Genomic DNA, 23,397 nt, shown 5'->3' on the forward strand with positions numbered 1-23,397 from the left:
CTTCCGAATCCAAAAAGAAAATTTTCACTACTTTTCTGGCGACGCCTTTTTTGCTGGGATGCTATATAAATGTAACTTATAACGATAATTGTCTATTGGTGTCTATAACAGCTACGTAGCCCAGTGGTAGTGTGTTGGCTTACAAATTGCATGGTTCCCGGTTCGATTCTCCGTCCAGGCGAAAGGTAAAATTTAAAAAAAAATATAAAATTAAATAATTTCTTCAACATTATTTATATTACAGAAAAAGGTGCCAAGAATTAAAAATTTCGTGGAAGTGAAAATTATGTGAGGGAATGAGCACAATCTTCTTGGGGAGAAAATTCTTCAAGCATATAATATTTTTGCGCTCAAAATGCTTCCAAACATATAATATGTTCACATAAAACAAACATAATAATGTTTCGGCAATATCCAATAATATATGTGCTTCCTGCAAAATATGTTTGGAACATATGTTAGAAAAGCGATTTTTTTTGAGGGTGTATACATAAATTTATTTAGGCGTGAACCGTTTTTTAGTAGCATTTAATACAATTTTAAATGCCTTTAAAACTTATCGTGTTGTGTACTTAATTTCATTTTTACCTTTAAGGCCGTTAAAACATGTGTGTCCATAATGCCATAATAATAAACAAAACACTTGTCCCCACATATTCATAGAATTCTCCTCTCAAGGCGAAAACACATGATGTTTTTTTTTAATCCCTATGCTCTTGGTTCCGAATGTCTATTCTCTTTACTCCGAATACTCATTCTAATATTCAAATTAGATAATATTTAGACTTAAGCATATCAAATTTTTGGCCTTATCATAACAACCGTTTCACAGAAATAGTAAACATATATATGTTTACTCGAAATTTGTAAATTTATATATGTTTACATTCACACATATTATTTTTACGAAACATTCATGCCCCAAACATAATATATTTTAACATATTAACATATGTGTCCCAAACATTTAGAGTTAGTTTAGGAACGTTACATGTTGGCACTTAAATATATTGTGTTTAAAAATTGTGCCCAAACACATTTTGTTTATATCGGAACATATGAAACACACATTTTTCTAACAGTGCGTATATACTTGTTTTGTTTAATATATACCCCGTATGGACTAACTTACAATTGAGAAGACGGTGTTAAGAAGTTTTAGGATACATTGCCATCGGCAAGTGTTACCGCAACCCAAGTAATTCGATTGTGGATGACAGTCTTTAGTACAAGTTTCTATGCAATCCATAGTGGAGGGTACATAAGATTCGGCCTGGCCGAACTTACGCCCGGATATACTTGTTTTTTTTTTTATTTATTTTTTTTTAATTTTGGTAGATTAGTTTTGCCCCGAGTTGCAACCGTGAGGATAATACCCTTTCTTCAGGCATGCCTTTTTTACTACTTCGAGAACGGAGAGTTTGTACGGTCTCTTGCTACTCATTCCCTGACATAGCAGTCCATCCAGTATGGAACCCTTCATATGTTACATTATGGGGTCGTCTACAACCAATATTTCTGGTACACATATTTTCACGAAAATCAAGGCCATTATACACATTATAACCCAAGAAAGCCATCACCACATCCTTCGAAAATCTATAAAGTGGTATAAATTCCTCGCTTTTATTTCACTACGAAATTATACTTGTACATTCAACAACTCTAAAACAATCTGGTATATTCTCTCACTGTTATGCAACCTTTATTAAAAATTGTAACTCTTCTTATCCTTATCTTAAACTTTCCTGTTAATGTTTATGTGGTCAATTGCCTGTGGTAATTTTTATTGCTGTTCGCTAAGCAGTTGGACCTTTATCAAAAACTCAACAGGCTTTCGACAACAATTGGACAACATTGTATTTGTTGGCTTCTTGGAAATACAGAATAGAATAGAAAAAACCCACAACAAAAAACAAACACGAACATAAATCTTCAGAATAAAAGGACATTATGTAGCCCCCCCACCTTCTGCAAATAAGGGAACAATTTATAGTACGAAAAAGCAAGAGGAAGGAAGGAAATCTTTAACTTGTACTTAAATACCTACAAAGACATTTTTGTCGATTAATTTAACTTTCTCCTGGCAAGAACAAAATAAAATAATTAGAGTTGTCCAGATAATGGTGGAAACAATTACCAATGTAACTCATTAAAGCATCCCAATAAGAATTTTGGGCATAACATAAATGCTTCGTACATTTACTACAAGTTTGCTATAAAAAACAAGTATATACAGCAGTAAGTTCGGCCGGGCCGAATCTTAAATACCCACCACCATGAACCAAATATTAGGATTTCCTTTGAAATTTCAGGAGGGCTTGAGGACTTGAGGACACTTCCCGAAGATACATTTAAAGATTTCACCTATGAGGACTATATCAGATTCTGGATTTATAAGAACCATTTTTGTTTGAGTTTTAGAGGAATCATTAACATCTCTTGTAAGTGTGCAAGAAAATTATAAAATAACGTCTTGATTTGAAATTTTAAATCTGTAGAATTTCACCCGAAAAATAAAATCTGGAAATTTTACATTGAGTTTCAAGCAATTTTCATGATCAGTGCGCCTTCTATACTCACAAGAAGTGAAATTGGTCTATATGGAGGCATTACCAAATGGACCGATAAAAACACGTTTTTGTGAGCCTTAAATACGAGAATATTTACAATTTCAGGCAAATCGGATAAAAACTACGGTTTCTAGAAACCTAAAGAGTTAAATCGGGAAATCGTTCTTATGGGGGCTATACTAAAATACCGACCGATACTAACCGTTTCGGCACACCTCTTTATGGCCCAAAAATACCTCTAGATTTCCAATTTCAGGCAAATTGGATAAAAACTACGGTTTCTATAAGCAAAAGAAGTAAAATCGGGAGGTCGGTTTATATGGGGGCTATACCAAAACATGGACCGACACTCACCATTTTTGGCACACCTCTTCAAGGTCCCAAAATAACTCTAGATTTTCAATTTCGCGCAAATTGGATGAAAACTACGGTTTCTATAAGCGAAAGACCCCAAATCGGGAGGTCGGTTTATATGGGGGCTATACCAAACCATGGACCGACACTCACCATTTTTGGCACACCTCTTCAAGGTCCCAAAATACCTCTAGATTTTCAATTTCGCGCAAATTGGATGAAAACTACGGTTTCTATAAGCGAAAGACCCCAAATCGGGAGGTCGGTTTATATGGGGGCTATACCAAAACATGGACCGACACTCACCATTTTTGGCACACCTCTTCAAGGTCCCAAAATATCTCTAGATTTTCAATTTCGCGCAAATTGGATGAAAACTACGGTTTCTATAAGCGAAAGACCCCAAATCGGGAGGTCGGTTTATATGGGGGCTATACCAAAACATGGCCCGATATAGCCCATCTTCGAACTTGACCTGCGCGCAGACAAAGGACGATTCTGTGCCAAATTTCAGGACGATAGCTCCATTATTGAATGCTGTAGTGTGATTACAACAGACAGCCAGACAGACAGACAGACAGACGGACAGACGGACATGCTTATATCGTCTTAGAATTTCTCCCTGATCAAGAATATATATACTTTATATAGTCGGAAATCGATATTTCGATGCGTTACAAACGGAATGACAAACTTATTATACCCCGTCACCATTCTATGGTGGTGGGTATAAAAACTTGGGAAATTTCATTTGTTTTCTTCCTACTTTGTGATGTTGTACTGTCCTGAATAGGGTGACCAAATGCAGAGATTTTAGCATCCAATCACTTTGCTCGGATTTCATTACCACATTGAAGAGCCACTGGCCAACCTCTAGGAAAGAAACCTTGGACACACATTTTTGTGGAAATCAAACGGTTTAAACATCTTCAATAATAGAGGAAGTAAGTGACCCTACTTCCAAGAACAAGGATAATAAACAGAATGGTTAAAATTGTTTTAAATTGCCTCCAGTGTACTACGTCGATTAGCCGATTAAATCCCCCGGACCTGTCGGAATTTACTTCGGCGGAAATTTAAATAGTGACTGAGATAATTATCTTCTGGTTATCAGCGATATACCAAGGCACTATCAACTGTTCATATTCACTTCAGTTTCAGGTGGAAATATTACCAACAAAAGAAATAGTAAGAGGTCATTTGGTCTGAAAAATCTTACTTATCGTTGAACAACTCAAAAACAGCCCTAAACTTGTCTACTAATCTCTCTGCAAAATGGCTGAACAGTTTAATATTGAAGTGAACCACAGAAACATATCAGTGAACTGCAAAGTGGATGAATTATTAAAATAGGAACTACTTAAAATCTTCCAGGGCAACTAGAATCGGTTCATATGCCTGTGGCGACCTACAAGCTCATACTGCCTTAAAAGGCTACGATGATGGCTAATGACAAATGGGAGAAATTTGAAAATTGCGAAAACATCAGGTTTCAGTCATTGGTCGCCGATGTGTATTAGCTGATCCATATTTCATCGACTGTCACGAAACTATTCCAAAACTCCTCGCATTGCACTGAAACAACTTCATCTCCTTCTCTAAAATAATTTCAAAGTTCCGCTTGCTGTTTAAACACGGCACTCATAGCACTGACAACTTAGTGATACCTAAATTTTTATGAAGGACATGTTAGGTTAAGTTAGGGTAGGTGGCAGCCCGATGTATCAGGCTCCCTAAGACTATTCACTCCATTGTGATACCACATTGGTGAAATTCTGAGTGCTGCCCGATTCCATGTTAAGATCAATGACAAGGGACCTCCTTTTTATAGCCGAGTCCGAACGGCGTTCCACATTGCAGTGAAACCACTTAGAGAAGCATTGAAACCCTCAGAAATGTCACCACCATTACTGAGGTGGGATAATCCACCGCTGAAAAACTTTTTTTTTGTGTTCGGTCGAAGCAGGAATCGAACCCACGACATTGTGTATGCAAGGCGGGCGTGCCAACCATTGCACCATGGTGGAATATGAAGAACATTGAGTACCTACTTTTTATACCCACCACCATAGGATGGGGGGTATAGTAACTTTGTCATTCCGTTTGTAACACATCGAAATATTGCTCTAAGACCCCATAAAGTATATATATATTCTGGGTCGTGGTGAAATTCTGAGTCGATCTGAGCATGTCCGTCCGTCCGTCCGTCCGTCCGTCCGTCTGTTGAAATCACGCTAACTTCCGAACGAAACAAGCTATCGACTTGAAACTTGGCACAAGTAGTTGTTATTGATGTAGGTCGGATGGTATTGCAAATGGGCCATATCGGTCCACTTTTACGTATATCCCCCATATAAACGGACCCCAAAATTTGGCTTGCGAGGCCTCTAAGAGAAGCAAATTTCATCCGATCCGGATGAAATTTGGTACATGGTGTTAGTATATGGTCTCTAACAACCATGCAAAAATTGGTCCACATCGGTCCATAATTATATATAGCCCCCATATAAACCGATCCCCCGATTTGGCTTGCGAGGCCCCTAAGAGAAGCAAATTTCATCCGATCCGGCTGAAATTTGGTACATGGTGTTAGTATATGGTCTCTAACAACCATGCAAAAATTGGTCCACATCGGTCCATAATTATATATAGCCCCCATATAAACCGATCCCCCGATTTGGCTTGCGAGGCCTCTAAGAGAAGGAAATTTCATCCGATCCGGCTGAAATTTGGTACATGGTGTTAGTATATGGTCTCTAACAACCATGCAAAAATTGGTCGACATCGGTCCATAATTATATATAGCCCCCATAGAAACCGATCCCCCGATTTGGCTTGCGAGGCCGCTAAGAGAAGCAAATTTCATCCGATCCGGCTGAAATTTTGTACGTGATGTTAGTATATGGTCTATAACAACCATGCAAAAATTGGTCCACATCGGTTCATAATTATATATAACCCCCATATAAACCGATCATCAGATTTGACTTCCGGAACCTATTGGAAGACCAAAATTCATCTGATTCAGTTGAAATTTGGTATGTGGTGTTAATATATGGCCTCAAACTCCCATGCAAAAATTGGTCCATATCGGTCCATAATTATATATAGGCCCCATATAAACCGATCCCCAGATTTGACCTCCAGAGCCCCTTGGAAGAGCAAAATTCTTGCCATTCGGTTGAAATTTGGTACGTGATGTTAGTATATGGTATCCAACAACCATGCAGGAATTGGTTCCTATCAGTCCATAATTATATATAGCTCCCATATAAACCGATCCCCAGATTTGACCTCCGGTGCCTTTTGGAGAAGCAAAATTCATCCGATCTGCTTGAAATTTGGTACGTGGTGGTAGTATATGATATTTAACAACCATGCCAAAAGTGGTCCATATCAGTCCATAATCGTACATAGCCCCATATAAACCGATCCCGAGATTTATTTTTGGAACCTCTTGGAGGAGCAAATTTCATCCGAGTGAGTTGAAATTTGGTACATTGTGCTAGTATATGGTCGTTATCAACCATGCCTAACTAGGTCCATATCGGTCTATAGTTATATATGGCCCTCAGATAAATCGATCCCCAATCACACAAAAATTGGTCCATATCAAGTTCATAATTGTATATAGCCCCCATATAAGCGACCCCCATATTTCAATTCTTGCTCTCTACGTACAAAAAGTCCATATCGATTCGTAATTATTTGTAGACTTAAATATACATAACTTTATTGTCTAATATATACCATGTATGGACTAAATCACAGTCTTTCGTAGAAGTTTCTACGCAATCCATGGTGGTGGGTACATAAGATTCGGCCTGGCCGAACTTGCGGCCGTATGTACTTGTTTTAAAATGCCTCAGCTATGTCACTCACCTTTAATAGCCACTCGGTCAAAACGAGCTCGTGGATGTTTATCATTTTATCCTTTGAGGTAGACGTATTCGGGAAAAGTGTCCATGGGGACACTTAATAGTATTATTTACATGAGCCGCGGTGGTGGTTAACATGCCTACCTTATATACAAACGGTCATGTATTCAATTCTAGTTTCGAGCGAACATCCTTCTCAGTAATGCTGACGACATTTCTGAGGTTGTCAAAGTTTGGCTAAGTACATTCACCGTAATGTGAAACGCCATTCAGACTCGGTTATAAAATGCACGACCCTTGCTACTAAGCTAAAAATAGAATCTGGTAGCACTTATTGATAAGAGAAAAATTCGCCACTCTGCGCTATCACAATGAATTGTATAGTCTAAGTGAAGTTATATACAGACGCAAGTTCGGCCGTGCCGAATTTTAAATACCCACCACCATGAAAGCCCCTCGTCATAGTGTCAAATCGGAAGATCGATTTGTATTTGGAGCTATATCAAAACCTGGACCGATATAGCCCATCTTCGAACTTGACCTGTATGCATTAGTGTTGTACTCGGTACTTTTGAATTGAGTACTCGTTACTTTAACAAAAAAAGTAAAAATACATTTTTGGTACTTTTCATATTTTCTTCTTTTCAATGTTTAGAAAAGCGGATTCCACCTTCTAGATTTATTTTAGTGTTATAAATTTTTAATTAGAATTTTCTAAAATAAATCTACATTTACTTTGATGGTGGATTTATGTTTTTTTTTTTTTTGGTTCACATATTACAGTAGGTTAGGTTAGGTTAGGTGGCAGCCCTATGTATCAGGCTCACTTAGACTATTCAGTTCATTGTGATACCACATTGGTGAACTTCTCTCTTATGACTGAGTGCTGCCCGATTCCATGTTAAGCTCAATGACAAGGGACCTCCTTTTTATAGCCGAGTCCGAACGGCGTTCCACATTGCAGTGAAACCACTTAGAAAAGCTTTGAAACCCTCAGAAATGTCATCAGCATTACTGAGGTGGGATAATCCACCGCTGAAAAACTTTTTTGGTGTTCGGTCGAAGCAGGAATCGAACACACGACCTTGTGTATGCAAGGCGGGCATGCTAACCATTGCATCACGGTGGCTCCCATATTGCAGTAGAAATATTTGCATTATATTTTTCTTATAACCCAACGACTTTTCGTTAAATATCGATTTTGGTCAACATCTAAAGTCTATTAGACGATTTTCAAAAACATCAAAGCTCGATTAACCGAATTTGAAGATGACAAAGATCGACTTCGATTTTCGACAACAAGTCAATTTTCGACTATTGTAACCCAATATTGCTTATATTGTCATTTATTCGAAGCCTCTACCACACGCGAAAAAAGATACAAAAATTCTAGTCCGATCTCGCTGAAATGTCGGCAGTAGCAAGGAAGCCACATTTCTGAGGGTGCGGTGGATTACCCCTCTCAGTAATGCTGGTAACATTTCTGAATGTACCCAAGTGGTTTCACTGCCATTCGTACTCGGCTATAAAAGGAGATCCCTAGGCATTGAACTTAACATAGAATCGGGCAGCACTCAGTGATAAGAGAGAAGTTCACTACTGCGGTATCACAATGGACTGAATGTGAGTCTGGAATATCGGGCTGCCACCATACTTAAATTAACCAAATACTCTAGCTTCAGGCGATGAGGCTAAGTATTTGTCCGGTCACTATCGTATATCATTGCATTTAACCACTCATATGCACACACAATTTTTTGATGCAATAACAAAATTAATTGATCCAATAAAATTTTTAATTGAAATTTCTTCAATCGCGAAAATGATAGTAGTAACCTGAAACTTTTAATTGATTACGTTTTCAACTTCAAGCTTCTTTTTAATTTGGAAATATTTTGGTGCTATTTTTTTCTGTGTACGTATTTCACGTCCACCCATCCCTATAGAAACATTTTACGTACTACAAGATGATGGTCACCTGAAGGGCAATATAATATTAAAACTTTTCCCAGGCAATTTCATTTTGCTTCAATACCAGTAAAACTAGTGAGCAACAACAAGTCCACATCCACACATTGGTCATAAGTGTTAAATGGAATGGAGGGTGCGTGCGTGTGAATTGCTTAAATCGAATACGACTGCAAGGATATTTTATATGTGTACTGTATAACAATTACATAAGACCCCACACAAAGGATACACTAAGCTCCAATTCTGGTTGCCCATTCGGTTAGCATCAGAGGCACATAATCAAAAAGATAATATAACCAGAAAAACGAAATCATGGATAGAAAATTATATAGTTAATTTACTTTTTATTAGGAAACATTCACAGACACCAAGAGATATGTACGAATAGAGCAGCCTGAAGGGTGTCTGCAGTTACAGGACCAGTAGTTTTCCGTTCCCCTGCATAGTAACGCAAGCAGAAAAATCATCCCATAATTTATGTGGTCAATTTAGTTAAATACGACGTACATAAATGCTGCATAGGAAGATTTATTTGTTATCAATATACACTTGCCACTCGGTGGGATACCGAACGGACGGACAATGCCCCAGCAAGGAATAATAAAAGATTTTGCAGGTTGCCCCATACATGGAAAATCGCTTTTATAGAAGAGGCCGTATATAATAATTAAATATATTTCGCATAGAAGGAAAAAAATCTCTTTGGCAAACAAAATTCAAGAGAAAATTTCACTTCAAACCAGAGGCTGTTGTATTATACTCGTATTCCTATTAATGCTTCTTTAATTAAATTTCAATCAATGTTGATGATACCAAGAAGTATTTTTCAATATGGAATGTTATTTAAAATGGGCGGATTATAGAAATTTTAATTACCAATGCCTGAAACGAAGGCTTACTTTTTATAAAACCTGCACCACACTGTAGAACAGGATATTATAAGTTAATGCATATATTTGCAACATACAGAAGGAGACGAGATAGACACAGGGTGTCTTTGGCAGTAATGCTCAATATTCTATTTCTATAAACAAGTAATACGGCCGTAAGTTTGGCCAGGTGGAATCTTATGTACCCTCCACCATGGATTGCATAGAAACTTGTATGTTACTAAAGACTGTCATCCACAATCGAATTACTTGGGTTGCGGTAACACTTGCCGATGGCAAGGTATCTTAAAACTTCTTAACACCGTGTTCTCAATTGTAAGTTAGTCCATACATGGCCGATTAAATACGTAAATAATTCAGTTTGACAAAATCTATATATATAAAATTCAATCTACACAGAAAAAAAGTGTCTTGTAAATTTAAGGGTCATTTTAACTTCCACATAGTTCAACAAATTTACTGTAATATAGTTCATTTTTCGTAACCACAACGAAAATTAACTTAGCTGAAGGAAAACATAAAAATTCAGTAAATGTTTTTTAGTTCACTAACTAGGAAGTGGGAAGGATTTTTCCTTAAATAAATTTCCAACACAGTAGTTAATGCATCGTTGATTCTATTATAAAAATACATGGGCAATATAAAAATCTTACTACGAAATGTGGACAATTTATTAAGAAAAAATTTTGTATGGAAATTTTTTTTGTAGTAAAAATTAACTTAACGACATTACCGATTCGTATGATGGCTACCTATAGATTATTTCCCTTTTTATTATAAGTTGGAGTGTTTTTCCTCACATTGAAAATTTTAGATAAAGTAGAATAAAGAGTAGTTAATATAATCCTTGACGGGTGCATATCACTTTTTATGGATTCCTCATAAATTTGGTATATATTTTACCTTAACTTATAGATAGAATTCCAACTAATCAATAAACGTGCTACTGGAAAATAAGAATAGCCCAAACCAAGTTTTTTATAAAGATTATTTATAATGGATTATTAAAGAAAACTTATCATGAAAATTCCGATTTTAGCCTCTAAACTCGAACTTAATATCCTCCTTAAATACTAAATGCTCTACTGACAAGTGGAAATTATGTATAATTTTATAGTATTTTTTATTTCAAATATATTCTGAGAATAATTCCATGGATATGACTAATAATGTACCTACTGGATGGATTTTTCAATGTGGTAGGTTTTTCTATAAACGGTATTTTGTCCCTTTTTGATAAAACCAAAATTTCAATTTATTAAAGATAATTATTTTCACTTGCAGGTAGACAGGCCTTGCAATGGTAATTTTTTGGAATATTCTTACTGTTTAATGCTAACTAAGCTCATATCCTTATTGGCTCTAGGAAATACTCTTGAAAACCGTAAGTTTAAAATCAATATGTACGATAGAATTTGATAATATTTTTCTTATATTTTGTATAACTTTGCAATTTCAGATGCTTATAAGACAAATCCGCCCAACAAAAGTTAGCCAAAATCGACGAAATTGGACAACAATTCAATGAATATAGCAACTTGTGCCACATATATCTTTCATATGGATAGAAAACATGGAAATTTAAATTAATTAGTTTAGTCCTAATAACATAGAATATTACTCGTTTGAAGAAGCAATTACTAACTACCGACAAGTAACTGCATCCAACGTACGAATAAAAATATTTTCTTTATTTATATCATAAGCCATAGCTTTGTGCAATATAATAATAATTTTTTGAAATAAAATACTCGTGGTTATAGAAAATTGAATTGACCGAATCGGCTGAACCGATTTACTTGAAACTTTCAGAGATCGTAGGGGGCGTTCATGTGGTGAAAATAGGGTACCTCATTTTTGGACTCCTGGTCGCGGAGGGGGACCTCCCCTTTGTTGGACTTTTTGAAAATTGAACCAAAGTTGACCGATTTGCTTGAAATTTTCATTGAAGGTTGGGGTTGGCATCTAGATAAAGATCCGCTACTTTATATTTAGATATTTGGTGGCGGAGGGGGATCTCCCCTTTGTTCGACTTTTTTTAATGTACAGTGAAAAAACTAAAATTCTCTAAATTATTTGAGATTTACAGAGAACATGCGGTGAAGTTATGGAATTAATATGGGGTACCTGATGATTTCATATGTGGACGGGGAGGGGGACCTCCCCCTTGCCCTACTTTTTGAAACTTGGAACAAAATTATGCGATTTGCTTGAAATTTTCATTGAATGTTGGGGTTGCCATCTAGACAAAAATCCGCTACATTCTTTTTCGATATTTGGTCGGGGAGGGGGACCACCCCTTTGCCCGAATTTTTTTGTTTGAAAGTACAAACAAAACTAAACTCCCCCGACTGAAATTTTACCGAAAAAATTGGTTATGAAATTTATATCAGTTTCTCGATTTTTTAATAAAAATAAAAGGGCATAGGGAGACATCCGCTTCTCTTAAGTACATACAGAGAAACAATTAAACTTTTACCGAGTTACTTAAAATTTACAGAGGGCTGGGGAGAGGTTACGATATTAATAGTTGATACCTGATTTTGTGATATTTGGACGGAAGAGAGGCCGCCCTTTTAGGCTTATAATTTGCTTGACATTTTCTGGGAAGTTTACAAAAGATACGCTACATCACTTTTCGATATTTAGTCGGGGAGGAGGTCCTCCTCTAAAACTGCAAAAAAAACAACAATTCTTAAGTTTTCTTGAAATTTACATAGACAGTGGGGGAAGGTTATGAACGAAGAGGCAACCTTCCTTGCCCCACACTTGAAACAAAGTTTAAAGCATTTTCAGGGAAGGTTAGGGGTGCTATTCACTACGGTGTTTGTCGATATTGTATCGGGGAAAGTGACGTCCCTTTAAAACAATAGAGCAAAATTTAAACATCGCCGATCTACTTGAAATTTACAGGGAACGTGGGAGGAGGTGATTAAATTTATACATGATTTTTAAATTAGTATATGATTTTTCGATATCTGCACCCTCACAAAAAATCGCTTCTGTAACATATACTCCCAAATATATTTTGCTTCAAGCATATACATTTTTGGGTATTGCCCAAACCTTTATATGTTTGATCTCTTCCAATATATAATATGTTTGAAAGCATATTGGTCTAAACAATATATGTTTGGGTAGTCTAAGTTCCAAACATTTTGTATTTTTGCATCCAAATTCAATAATGTTGTCTTCCAAAAAACTATATGTTATTATGTGAACATATAATATGTTTGGAAGCATTTTGCACCCAAAAATGCTTAAAAAAAATTCTCCCAAACAATATTGTGCTCAAAATTTTATTTATTTATTTATATATTTACAATCATAATGAATTATGAAAATAAACAGGTAATATAGGTGCTAACAACATAGGTTTTCGACCTGAATGCTCAAAATTTTGTTTCTGCCTAATTGTATATTCCCCCACATCTTTCTCACTTCCACGAGATTTTTTAGTTCTTAGCACCTTTTTCTGTAATACAAACATTGTAGAAGAAATTATTCAATTTTATGATTTTTTTTATTTTAATTTTACCTTTTGCCGGACGGGGATTCGAACAGCGGACCACACAGTTTGTAAGGATCAAAGAAGTAGCTGATCAATTGCCCAAGGAAAAATAAAATGTTAATTTTGTAATAACAAGCAACAACCACTAACTTAATTCAATATCGCTCCCTGTTAAATAGCGCTCCAAGCTACTAAACACATATATGTTTATAGGCTATTTCTAAATTAATATATGTTTGCATCCAAGCATATTATATTTACAAACATTTTATGTCCCAAACATAATATGTTCTAACATATTAACATATATGTCCCAAACATGTTATGCTAGTTTATGAACATTATATGCTTGCACTCAAAAATATTGTGTTTAAAAATTTGTGTTCCAAACATATAATGTTTATAGCCAAACATATGAAAAACAGTCTTTTTCATCCGTGTGGTTGGGGAAGGGGAAAATTTGAATAAACTATGTCGATTTACTTCGATAGAATTTATAGGGACCATTGAGTAGTTGTGAAATTAATATAGGGGTACGTCATAGTCCGATATCAGGTCGGAGTAGAGCGAAGGTGGGGAGAGGGTTCCCTTTTGTCCGTTTTTTTTTTCTTAAATTGAAAGTAGAGGGTTGTCCGTAAATGGGAACTCGGTACATAATTTTATGATTTTTGAACAAGCTTCTGCCAGACTTCTTTTTAGTAAAGAACTTAAATTTACATGAAATTGGCAGCCAACGTAGAGGGTGCATCATTTTCCAACATTTTAGCTAATGTTAATGTGGTAAAATTTTTTACTACTTTTGCTTTTCCGATTTATTGAATTGGAAACAGTAATTCTTTGTATGTTATGTTATTATAATATAGTGCTTAATTTTCAGATATGTTGAGGAGAAGGATACATTTCCACACTTAAAATTCACAAGAAATATAGAAGATTGTCCAACTACTTGAATACAGAACATTATTTAAAAAATTTGGAGGAAAGGGGACACCCTCTCCCCGACATTTTTTAAGACGAACCGTTTTACATATGCATATCCGCCGTATTTGTACCTATAAACGAAAAAGCAAGTAGTCCGATTTGTTTGAAAGAATTCAAATCTTTTCGAATTTGTTTTCAGCACGAAGGATATGGTTGACTAAGTTAACGCAAAATGTTCCTACAAAAACACTTCGGCGCAGCGAAGCGGGCCGGGTTACGCTAGTTTTCTATAAAAATAAAATTTTGACAAAATTTTCTATAGAAATAAAATCTTGACAAAATTTTGTATAGTAGTAAAATTTTGACAAAATTTTCTATAGAAATAACTGATATGGACGTCCAGTGGGCATATTCCCATTAATACCTCCAGGGCGGCAGTGGCCGTTTAAGATACCTTGCCATCGGCAAGTGTTACCGCAATCCAAGTAATTCGATTGTGGATGACAGTCTTCAGTAGAAGTTTCTACGCAATCCATGGTGGAGGGTACATAAGATTCGACCTGGCCGAACTGACGGCCGTATATAAATACTTGTTTTATTTCAGCTTAAAACATGCGTCCATCCAACCATCTTGCAGTCTATAGGGCTTTGCCCAAATAAATTTGACAAACATTCTTTTCCTCTGTTGGTTAAGCTACACTTGTAGTTTAGTCAATGTATGGTTTTAAGCTGAAGTAATAAAATTTTGACAAAATTTTCTATAGAAATAAAACTTTGGTAGATTATTTTTGGGGATCGGCTATATATAACTATAGACCTAGATGGACCAATTTTGGTATGGTTGTTAGCGGCCATATACTAGCGCAATGTACCAAATTTCAACCGGGTCGGATGAATTTTGCTCCTCCAATAGCTCCGGAGGTCAAATCTGGGATCGGTTTAAATGGGGGTTATATATAATTAAGGCCGGTATGGACCAATTTTTGCATGGTTGTTAGATACCATATACTAACACCACGTACCAAATTTCAGCCTCGTCGGATGAAATTTGCTTCCCTTAGATGCTCCGCAAGCCAAATCTGGGGATCGGTTTATATGGGGGCTATATATAATTATGGACCTATTTGGAGCAATTTTTGCATGGTTGTGAGAGACCATATACTAACACCATGTAGCAAATTTCAACCGGATCGGATGAATTTTGCTCCTCCAAGAGGCTCCGCAAGCCAAATCTGAGCGTCGGTTTATATGGGGGCTAAAAGTAGTCCGATATGGTATAAAAACGATGTCAAAATTTTGTTTCTATAGAAAACTTCCGAAATGTTTGTCAAAATTTTATTTCTGTAGAAAATTTTGTAAAAATATTTCTATAGAAAATGTTGTCAATATTTTATTTCTGTAGAAAATTTTGTCAAAATTTTATTTCTGTAGAAAAATTTTTTTTAAAAATTTTATTTCTGTAGAAAATTTTGTCAAAATTTTATTTCTGTAGAAAATTTTGTCCAAATTTTATTTCTGTAGAAAATTTTGTCAAAATTTTGTTTCTATTGAAAATGTTGCAAAATTTTGTAAAAATTTTATTTTTATAGAAAATTTTGTAAAAATATTATTTCTATAGAATATTTTGTCAACATTTTATTTCTATACAAAATTTTTTCATAATTTTAGATCTATAGAAGTATTTGTCAAACTTTATTTCTATAGAACATTTTGTCAAAATTTTATTTCTATAGAACATTTTGTCAAAACTTTATTTCTATAGAAAATTTTCTCGAAATTTTATTTTTATAAAAAATTTTATTCTACAAAAAATTTTGTCAAAATTTTATTTCGGAAGAAAATTTTCTCAAAATTTTATTTCTGTTGAAAATTTTCGCAAAATTTTATTTCCACAGAAAATTTTGCCAAAATTTTATTTCTATAGAAAATTTTGCCAAAATATTATTTCTATAGAAAATTTTCTTAAATGTTTCTTTGTATAGAAAATTTTCTCAAAATTTTATTTGTATAGAAAATTTTCTCAAGTTTTGTATAGAAAATTTGGTCAAAATTTTATTTCTATAGAAAATTTTGTTAAAATTTTATTTTTTCAGAACATGTCAAAATTTTATTTCTATAAAAATTTTTTAAAATTTTATTTCTATAAAAAATTCTGTCAAAATTGTATTTCTACAGAAAATTTTGTCAAAATTTTATTTCTACAGAAAATTTTGTCAAAATTTTTGAAATACGGTGTACGGTGAATTGCGAAACAAACAGCAGCACAAGAACTCAAATACAAAATCCCAGAAGATGGTTAGTGGCACTAACCGAAATATTGGAAATAAATATTAAAACAACTCAATAATCGATTGTTTCTATGACCTCAAGCCGAACAAAATTAATAATCAGAATAAAAATTTTATTTCTATAGAAAATTTTGTCCAAATTTTAATTATATTGAAAATTTTGTCAACATTTTATTTCTATAGAAAATTTTGTCAAAATGTTATTTCTATATAAAATTTTGTCAAAATTTTATTTCTATAGAAAATTTTGTCAAAATTTCATTTCTATAGAGAATGTTCTCAAAATTTTATTTCTATAGAAATTTTGTCAAAATTTTATTTCTATAAAAAATGTTCGTAAGATTTTATTTCTATAGAAACTTTTGTAAAAATTTTATTTCTCCAGAAAGTGTTCTCAAAATTTTATTTCTCAAGAAAATTTTTTTCAAATTTTTTTTCTATATAAAATTTTCTCAAAACCGTAGTTTTTATACGATTTGTTTGAAAGTGGATTTATTTTAGGGCCACAAATATTTGTGCCGAATATGATGTGTATTGTTCATGTTTTGGTATAACCCCATTGTAGCGATCTCCCGATTTGACGTTTTGAAGGCTAGGCGCCACAAGATTTAACTGATTTGCCTGAAATTAGAAATCTGTAGGTATTTTAGGTCTACAAACAATATGTTGTGTATCGGCCCATATTTTGGTATAGCCCCATATACTATTAAAAACAGAAATTAGAATAAAAATATCAGTACATAATTTTTTGCACTTTTCGAAGCACTGTATGCCGCCGACAAAAATGGATTGGCTTTTTTATGTGTAAGATAGTTTTACCACTAATAATCCTCCAAGTAAATGTCACCCCTAAAAATCGGCCTAAACCTTAAATAACCAAATTATTTTTTTAATAATTAAAAATATAAATGAGAACAAATATATGCCTGTTGAATCTTAAAAAATATAGTAAACAATTGAGTTTTATGCTCTTTAAAATTAGTTATTTTAAGTCAGTAACCGCGAAAACCGAAAAGCGTAACGGTTCTTTGAGAAGTGTTTTATTCCCACATGCTTTCAAATCACAAAGTTTGAATGCTCATTCATTCACAGAATGGTTTTATTGGAATTTTAATATACGAGTCACCCTGTAGGCAATTCACAATAATCTATTCCTTATTGTGAACTACCCTACTACTTCACCGATAAATTTGTTATCGAAAATCGACAAGCAACCAGTTTGACGGATGTCACATTTGTCCAAAACATTTTAGCCGACAAAATAACAAGAATATATTGGAATAAATTAATAAACAACTAGTTCCATTTTCATCCCTAATGTTTTTTATTGGGTAATCATGGTGAATGTTATGAAAGGAGTGCTCGTTGAATGGTAAGTAAATATTGTACATATTTGTCTTAAATAAATGAGTTAATAGCGGCAGAGGCAAACAAGCGTTTCCTCAAGTGGTACTAATATAGTCCATATCCTCAGGAATACCAAAAGCCTTATTTAGTTCGCGATCTTGTTTATCGAAATTCCGTTTACACCAAGTTTTTATCATAAAAATATTATCGGTCCAACGATTGGCAGCTTCCAGAATTTTCTGTGTAAAAATATTGTAAATACAGAATGTGTGTGTGTGTATGTTGCCTCAAACCTAATAAATGTATTCTCCACCATTATCCTATTTGAGTGACTTTACTCTTTGAAAGAAATTAAATACTATGTACAGACCAATTTATTTAAAGCAGACAGACATGGTTGTGACACTGATAAAGTTGGTCAATTGGTGATTTCCAGTCCCAAATTTTAAACTATGTGTGTCATATTAGCGTAATAAGTCTTTTTACATCGTAGACTGAGACTTGTTTTATATTCGGACAAAATTATCCCATTCAAACCTACCATCATTATTTTAGACAAAACAAGGCGAGCGTTGTGGCTTTGTCCTCCACCTCAGTGAATAGGAACCACTTATACACCAATACCAAAGTATTCATACCACCACTCCCTACCGTTTGTATTAAGTTTATCATCGGTGGAGTATACATATTCATAGAGAAGAAATGTCACATACCTTGGAGTCTCTATCCTTCGCCTTTATTTCTTCGTAGTCCACTTTTTCACCATATTTCGATTCTTGTTTGATTAGATTTTCTTTTTCCTCCTGCAAATCTTCAATTTCTTTCGTCAATGATTCGATAGTTGACTGGTCTTCTAAAGCTTCATTGGCTCTTTGTGCCCGCATTTGTGCCTTTTCAATACGATCTTGTATTTGAGATGTTTTTCGTTCTACCTCGGATAGTTCCCTTTGAAGTTGTATGAGAGCTTGGCTGGAGGGAATAAAAAAAATTAAATGTTTTCTCAAAAATTCAAATATTTGATATCTTTTCGCGGATTTAAAAAAATTTTTTGTGTTGAGAATTTTTTACAAAACCCAAGTTAATTCAAACTTCTAATAATTCGAACCTGCTTTAAGATCACTAATTTAGGATTGTCTTAGCTCTCTGCCTGAGAAATTTTATTAAACAAATTTTTATATGAAACATTTGAATTTGTGTTTAAATCTAACAAGGGTTGATTCGAATTCCAACGACCCAATTTTTTAGAAAAAAAATTCTTTTTCTTTCAAAATTATTCTTGTAGGATTATTTGTTAAAAAGTTTTCATCCAACTACAACAAACTTCGCATAATCAACATCAAAAAATATAATCGGTATAAGTTTAGCTTAGAGATGCAAAATTCTACTTTTCTGCTAACCGAGTTGAAATCAAGTCAAATCGCCCAATCCAACTTTGATGTTGTTCATAATCGACTTTTAACAGTAACCGACATTTTCAAAATTTTCTTAGTTCGGAAAATTTTCCTGAATTGATAAATAAATAAAAAAAATCGAAAGGTCGAAAATCTACTTTTTGCTTCTCATTAAATCCCTACTTTAGCTGCAATATAAATCTACCTCCATTGTCAACCAAATGGCCATAACAATAATAACCAGCTAACGATATTATCTATATAATCCGATCTCGAATGAAACACATAACCTTGAATAAAATAAAATTGCATCTTACCTTGGAAACGACCAATAATACAGACTACCGGCAACTTTCTCACATTGTACTTGACCATTGTCAACCAATTCTTGTAGAGTTAGCTTTACAGCTTGCATAACGATACCCTTTTCTTGGGTAGCCAAACGTTCCAAATCTTTCAGTTGATAAACATCGCCGGTTTCATGGAATAGTTCCAAAAGTTTTATACGTTTCTCTTCAGCCGATAACTTCTTTTTGGACATCTGAAAGATTTTAAAACAAAATGTTTTTTTCTACTTATTTACAGCGATCCTGCTATGAAACAATTTCTATTACATTTGGATGAGAAACTAGCTTTGGGACGTAAATTCATCATACAAGATTTGGATGAAAGTCATCTTTTTATATCAACAGATATTGTGGAGACACTACAAGCACGAGTTGATGAATTAATGGATCGTATTAGTTTTCCATTACATGAAAAAGATCCATAAATATATACATATAAAAGACGAAAATAATCCCAATCATCTCTCAAAACAGAAGTACATACAGAAATTTCTTTACAAATCTAAATTATTCAAATATGACTGGCCGAGAATCGAATCGCATTAAAGATGCCGAAAAGAAACGTGTCCTCGACGAAGCAGCCCGTCAAAGACGAGCCCGTAAAGCTCTTGAAGCCCTTGAACAAGACAATTTTCACGACGATCCTCATGCAGATTTGGTAATGTCGAAAAAAGTTCCCAAATTCCAGGATAATCTTAAGAATCCCAAAGAAAATCGCAAATCAAAACGTAAAGGACCCGAATACTATCGTGCAAAGTATCGTAAGAATTTTGTCCAACTTTTGGACGAAGAAAAACAATTTAATCCAGATCCACCTAATTATATGAGTGCCTTAGCACCACCACCCTCTAAGCCGCCAAGACATTTCTGTGCAGTTTGTGGTAATTTTTCGAAGTATACTTGCACAGCCTGTGGCACTCGCTACTGTTGCATAAGATGCTTGGGAACGCATCAGGATACGCGATGTTTGAAATGGACAGCTTAAGAAATACCAATATATCACATTTCATTTAGAATTCATATGGTAAATTTTAGAATTATCAAATAAATCATCATTCAACACAATTTATCGACAGTTTATTCAAGGAATGGAACAAATCTACTTCAGCATAAGTTGTTAAAAATAAACGATATATCGACATCTGAAAATCTCTAGCGGCCCGTAATTACGGAAATAGGTCTTTCCGACAAAAAGTGGTATATTACATTTTGTGTTTAGAATCGAAAAGTCTACACGCTGGCCAAAAATTGGACCAATCGGACCACTTGTACTAAAGTATATATAAGTCCAAGGAATTTTTATTGTAAAAATGGATTTAGTGTACGCTTTTTTGGAATATGGGTGTAAACACTCCAGATCTAAGTATCGGTAAAGATTCGAAAAGTCTAAAAGCTATCCAAAGCAGGAAATAATGTAGTAGCAATAAACACGAAATGTGCAGATTCATAGAAATACACGGAAATAGAAAGACCCAAGAAACCTAAATTATGTAATAAAATCTTAAAGCTCAGATATGAGGAAATGCTAATAGATCATTTCACTATTCAAAATATAAATGTGAACAAAAACTACGTACCGCGAATTATTTACAGTAGTAACATCCCTGTTTTAATATTTAATATCGATAATAAATATTATCGATAACGGAGAGCCATAGTACAGGAAAATGGGTAATAAAGGGCACCCTGCGACACAACACGTTGCGTCGCCAAATCTGCTAGTATAATGCGCCTTGCAGACTATCAGCCGTATTCATAAAAAAGTTGATTGACGTTTATGAACGATTGATAAATTATTTCGTGAAAAATAGCATTCATAAACGATTAATAGCATACCAAACCTTTAACAAGTCTTTGGTAAATTGTAAAAATTTATTGTAGGATGTACCCTTCTTTAACACTTTGATAAAATTGCAAAATGCTTTTTTTGGGCAATACCTATAAATTTATCGCTGTTTTATGCTATTTTGTATATCATTATATGCCAATGCGTATAAAATGGGCGATCTTTTCTTATAAAAACCCTATTTTGATGCCATTTTTCAAAATACTAATCCAAATAAATACCAACCAATATTATGTAAATTTAACGTCATCTTAAACTTCCTTTTGTTACTTTAGTGAAAAATGCGTCGAAAATTAGCTCGAGAAATTAAATAGATGAATTCCAATATATTTGTGATGTGTTTTTAATAACAATAGACTTTATATTCGAATACAATCCGGTTCGATTAATACTAATATTGATACTAACATATTGACTAATTATAAAATGATTGTATATTGTGAGTAATGCATTCTGTATAAATTAATTTAGCCTGAAAAAATATGTTTCGCCACAAAATCATTAAAATGTTGAGACTTTATTTTTATTAAGATCAACCGGTTATAATTGGATCTTCATCACTACGATGAAAATGACAAGATGTAACGACATGTGTTGCCACCTGATCACTAAAAACGCATGATAACTATAATAGTGTTATTAATGATTAATGAATACAAATTTTTATATAAGGCTTATAGAATAAAAAGAGCGTGATAGCTATCACTGGTTTAGAGTGCACGTTAATGATCCGGACGATAGTGGTCGCGTCGAACATATCCCATATATTGGCCACATTATAAGTAAGTCCGAAGGCATAATCGATACTGTTACGAAATCTCGTTATTTTGCCAGTGTCAAAAACTTGAGATTATTAAAGAGATTTTGTTTCTAAATAGCGTTTCTGATTTAAGCCTAGTACTAAGATCACGTTTTCGCACGAAAAACTGTTATACTCCATATAAAAAAAGTTAGCTCAGAATAAATGCAAAATCTTTGTTTTAAGCATTTTCAGACATATATTTATGCAACCCTGGATTTTTCGCACAAAAAATAGGCAGGTATATAATTTCGCATAAATAAGTTAACATCCCTGGGTTTGAGACCCTATTTACAGAGATAGATGAAGCTATTCGTTTTTCCCAGAAACGAAATTAGTACTAAGCATTACGAATTCGCAAAATTTTCTTCTATCGCTAGTTCCCGAACCACAATGATATATGATACGAAATTTTTACATACTATTCCTATGTATAAAGGTGAGTATTAAGTTCGAGTTTAGCCGCTAAAATCGCTAAAGTGAAAACTAAATCAGTAAGAAAAATGCATGAAATTATACATATTTGTTGCAACTTTTATTATAACTTAAAGGTGGGTATTGAGTTCAAGTTTTTTCACTAAAGTGAAAACTAAATCAGTAAAAACAGGCATAAAATTATACATATTTGTTGCATATTTTATTATAACTTGATGGGGAATAGCCCAAAGCAAGTTTTCACAAAGTTTGTATTCCTTAAAAAGTATTATTAAAGAAAAGTAATCGTGAGAAAATGGCGATTTTAGCGGCTAAACTCGAACTTAATACCCACCTTAATGGGGAAAAGCCCAAAGCAAATGTTCACAAAGGTTGTATTCCTTAAAATGAATTATTAAAGAAAAGTAATCGTGAAAAAATGAAGTTTTTAGCGGCTAAACTCGAACTTAATACCCACCTTAAGGTAATTAAATGGAAAAAAATTCTTGGCAAAATATGAAGTGGTTCAGAATTTATTTACAGATAAAAAATTTTACGTTTTGCGAATTCGTAAACCGGAACATGGGGGATATTTTTGAGTTGGGGGCTTGGTGCAGTAATTCCATAAATTTGTGGATTTTCGTTTGTTTTCAAGGCATATTAAAGAGGTAAAGTCATGCAATCAGGTGACTAATATCGACATTCATCTTGTCAAAGGCTTTGTTTACGTTTAGTTGGTTTGTTTACATTCTTTGTGTACATAAATATTACAATACAACAACACTACACCTACACGGATGAAAAAGACTGTTTTTCATATGTTTGGCTATAAACATTATATGTTTGGAACACACATTTTTAAACACA

The 23,397-nt window shown here is 34.0% G+C and overlaps 3 protein-coding genes across 4 annotated transcripts; 2 read left to right on the top strand and 1 right to left on the bottom strand.

The window, feature by feature from the left end:
• The first annotated feature begins 17,616 nt into the window (after window positions 1–17,616).
• Window positions 17,617–19,947, top strand: Tfb5 (transcription factor B5). The gene is made up of 2 exons (XM_075296526.1): window positions 17,617–17,758; window positions 19,710–19,947. The coding sequence occupies exons 1-2, from the start codon at window positions 17,724–17,726 to the stop codon at window positions 19,894–19,896; spliced, it is 222 nt and encodes a 73-aa protein (XP_075152641.1). The 5' UTR covers window positions 17,617–17,723; the 3' UTR covers window positions 19,897–19,947.
• LOC142226476 (meiotic nuclear division protein 1 homolog) lies at window positions 17,687–21,129 on the bottom strand. Of its 2 annotated transcripts, none has more exons than XM_075296523.1 (4): window positions 21,049–21,129; window positions 19,442–19,665; window positions 18,447–18,702; window positions 17,687–17,972 (listed from the first exon to the last, which is right to left on the bottom strand). In XM_075296523.1, the coding sequence occupies exons 2-4, from the start codon at window positions 19,663–19,665 to the stop codon at window positions 17,829–17,831; spliced, it is 624 nt and encodes a 207-aa protein (XP_075152638.1). In that variant the 5' UTR covers window positions 21,049–21,129; the 3' UTR covers window positions 17,687–17,828. The 2 variants fall into 2 exon arrangements, with proteins under 2 accessions (XP_075152638.1, XP_075152639.1); XM_075296524.1 differs by lacking the exon at window positions 21,049–21,129 and adding an exon at window positions 21,014–21,041.
• On the top strand, window positions 19,989–20,536 carry LOC142226477 (zinc finger HIT domain-containing protein 1). The gene has a single exon (XM_075296525.1). The coding sequence runs from the start codon at window positions 19,989–19,991 to the stop codon at window positions 20,454–20,456; it is 468 nt and encodes a 155-aa protein (XP_075152640.1). The 3' UTR covers window positions 20,457–20,536.
• Window positions 21,130–23,397: the final 2,268 nt, after the last annotated feature.

Source organism: Haematobia irritans, chromosome 2 (genome assembly GCF_050003625.1).
Source record: "Haematobia irritans isolate KBUSLIRL chromosome 2, ASM5000362v1, whole genome shotgun sequence".
NCBI classification, from domain to species: Eukaryota; Metazoa; Arthropoda; class Insecta; order Diptera; family Muscidae; genus Haematobia; species Haematobia irritans.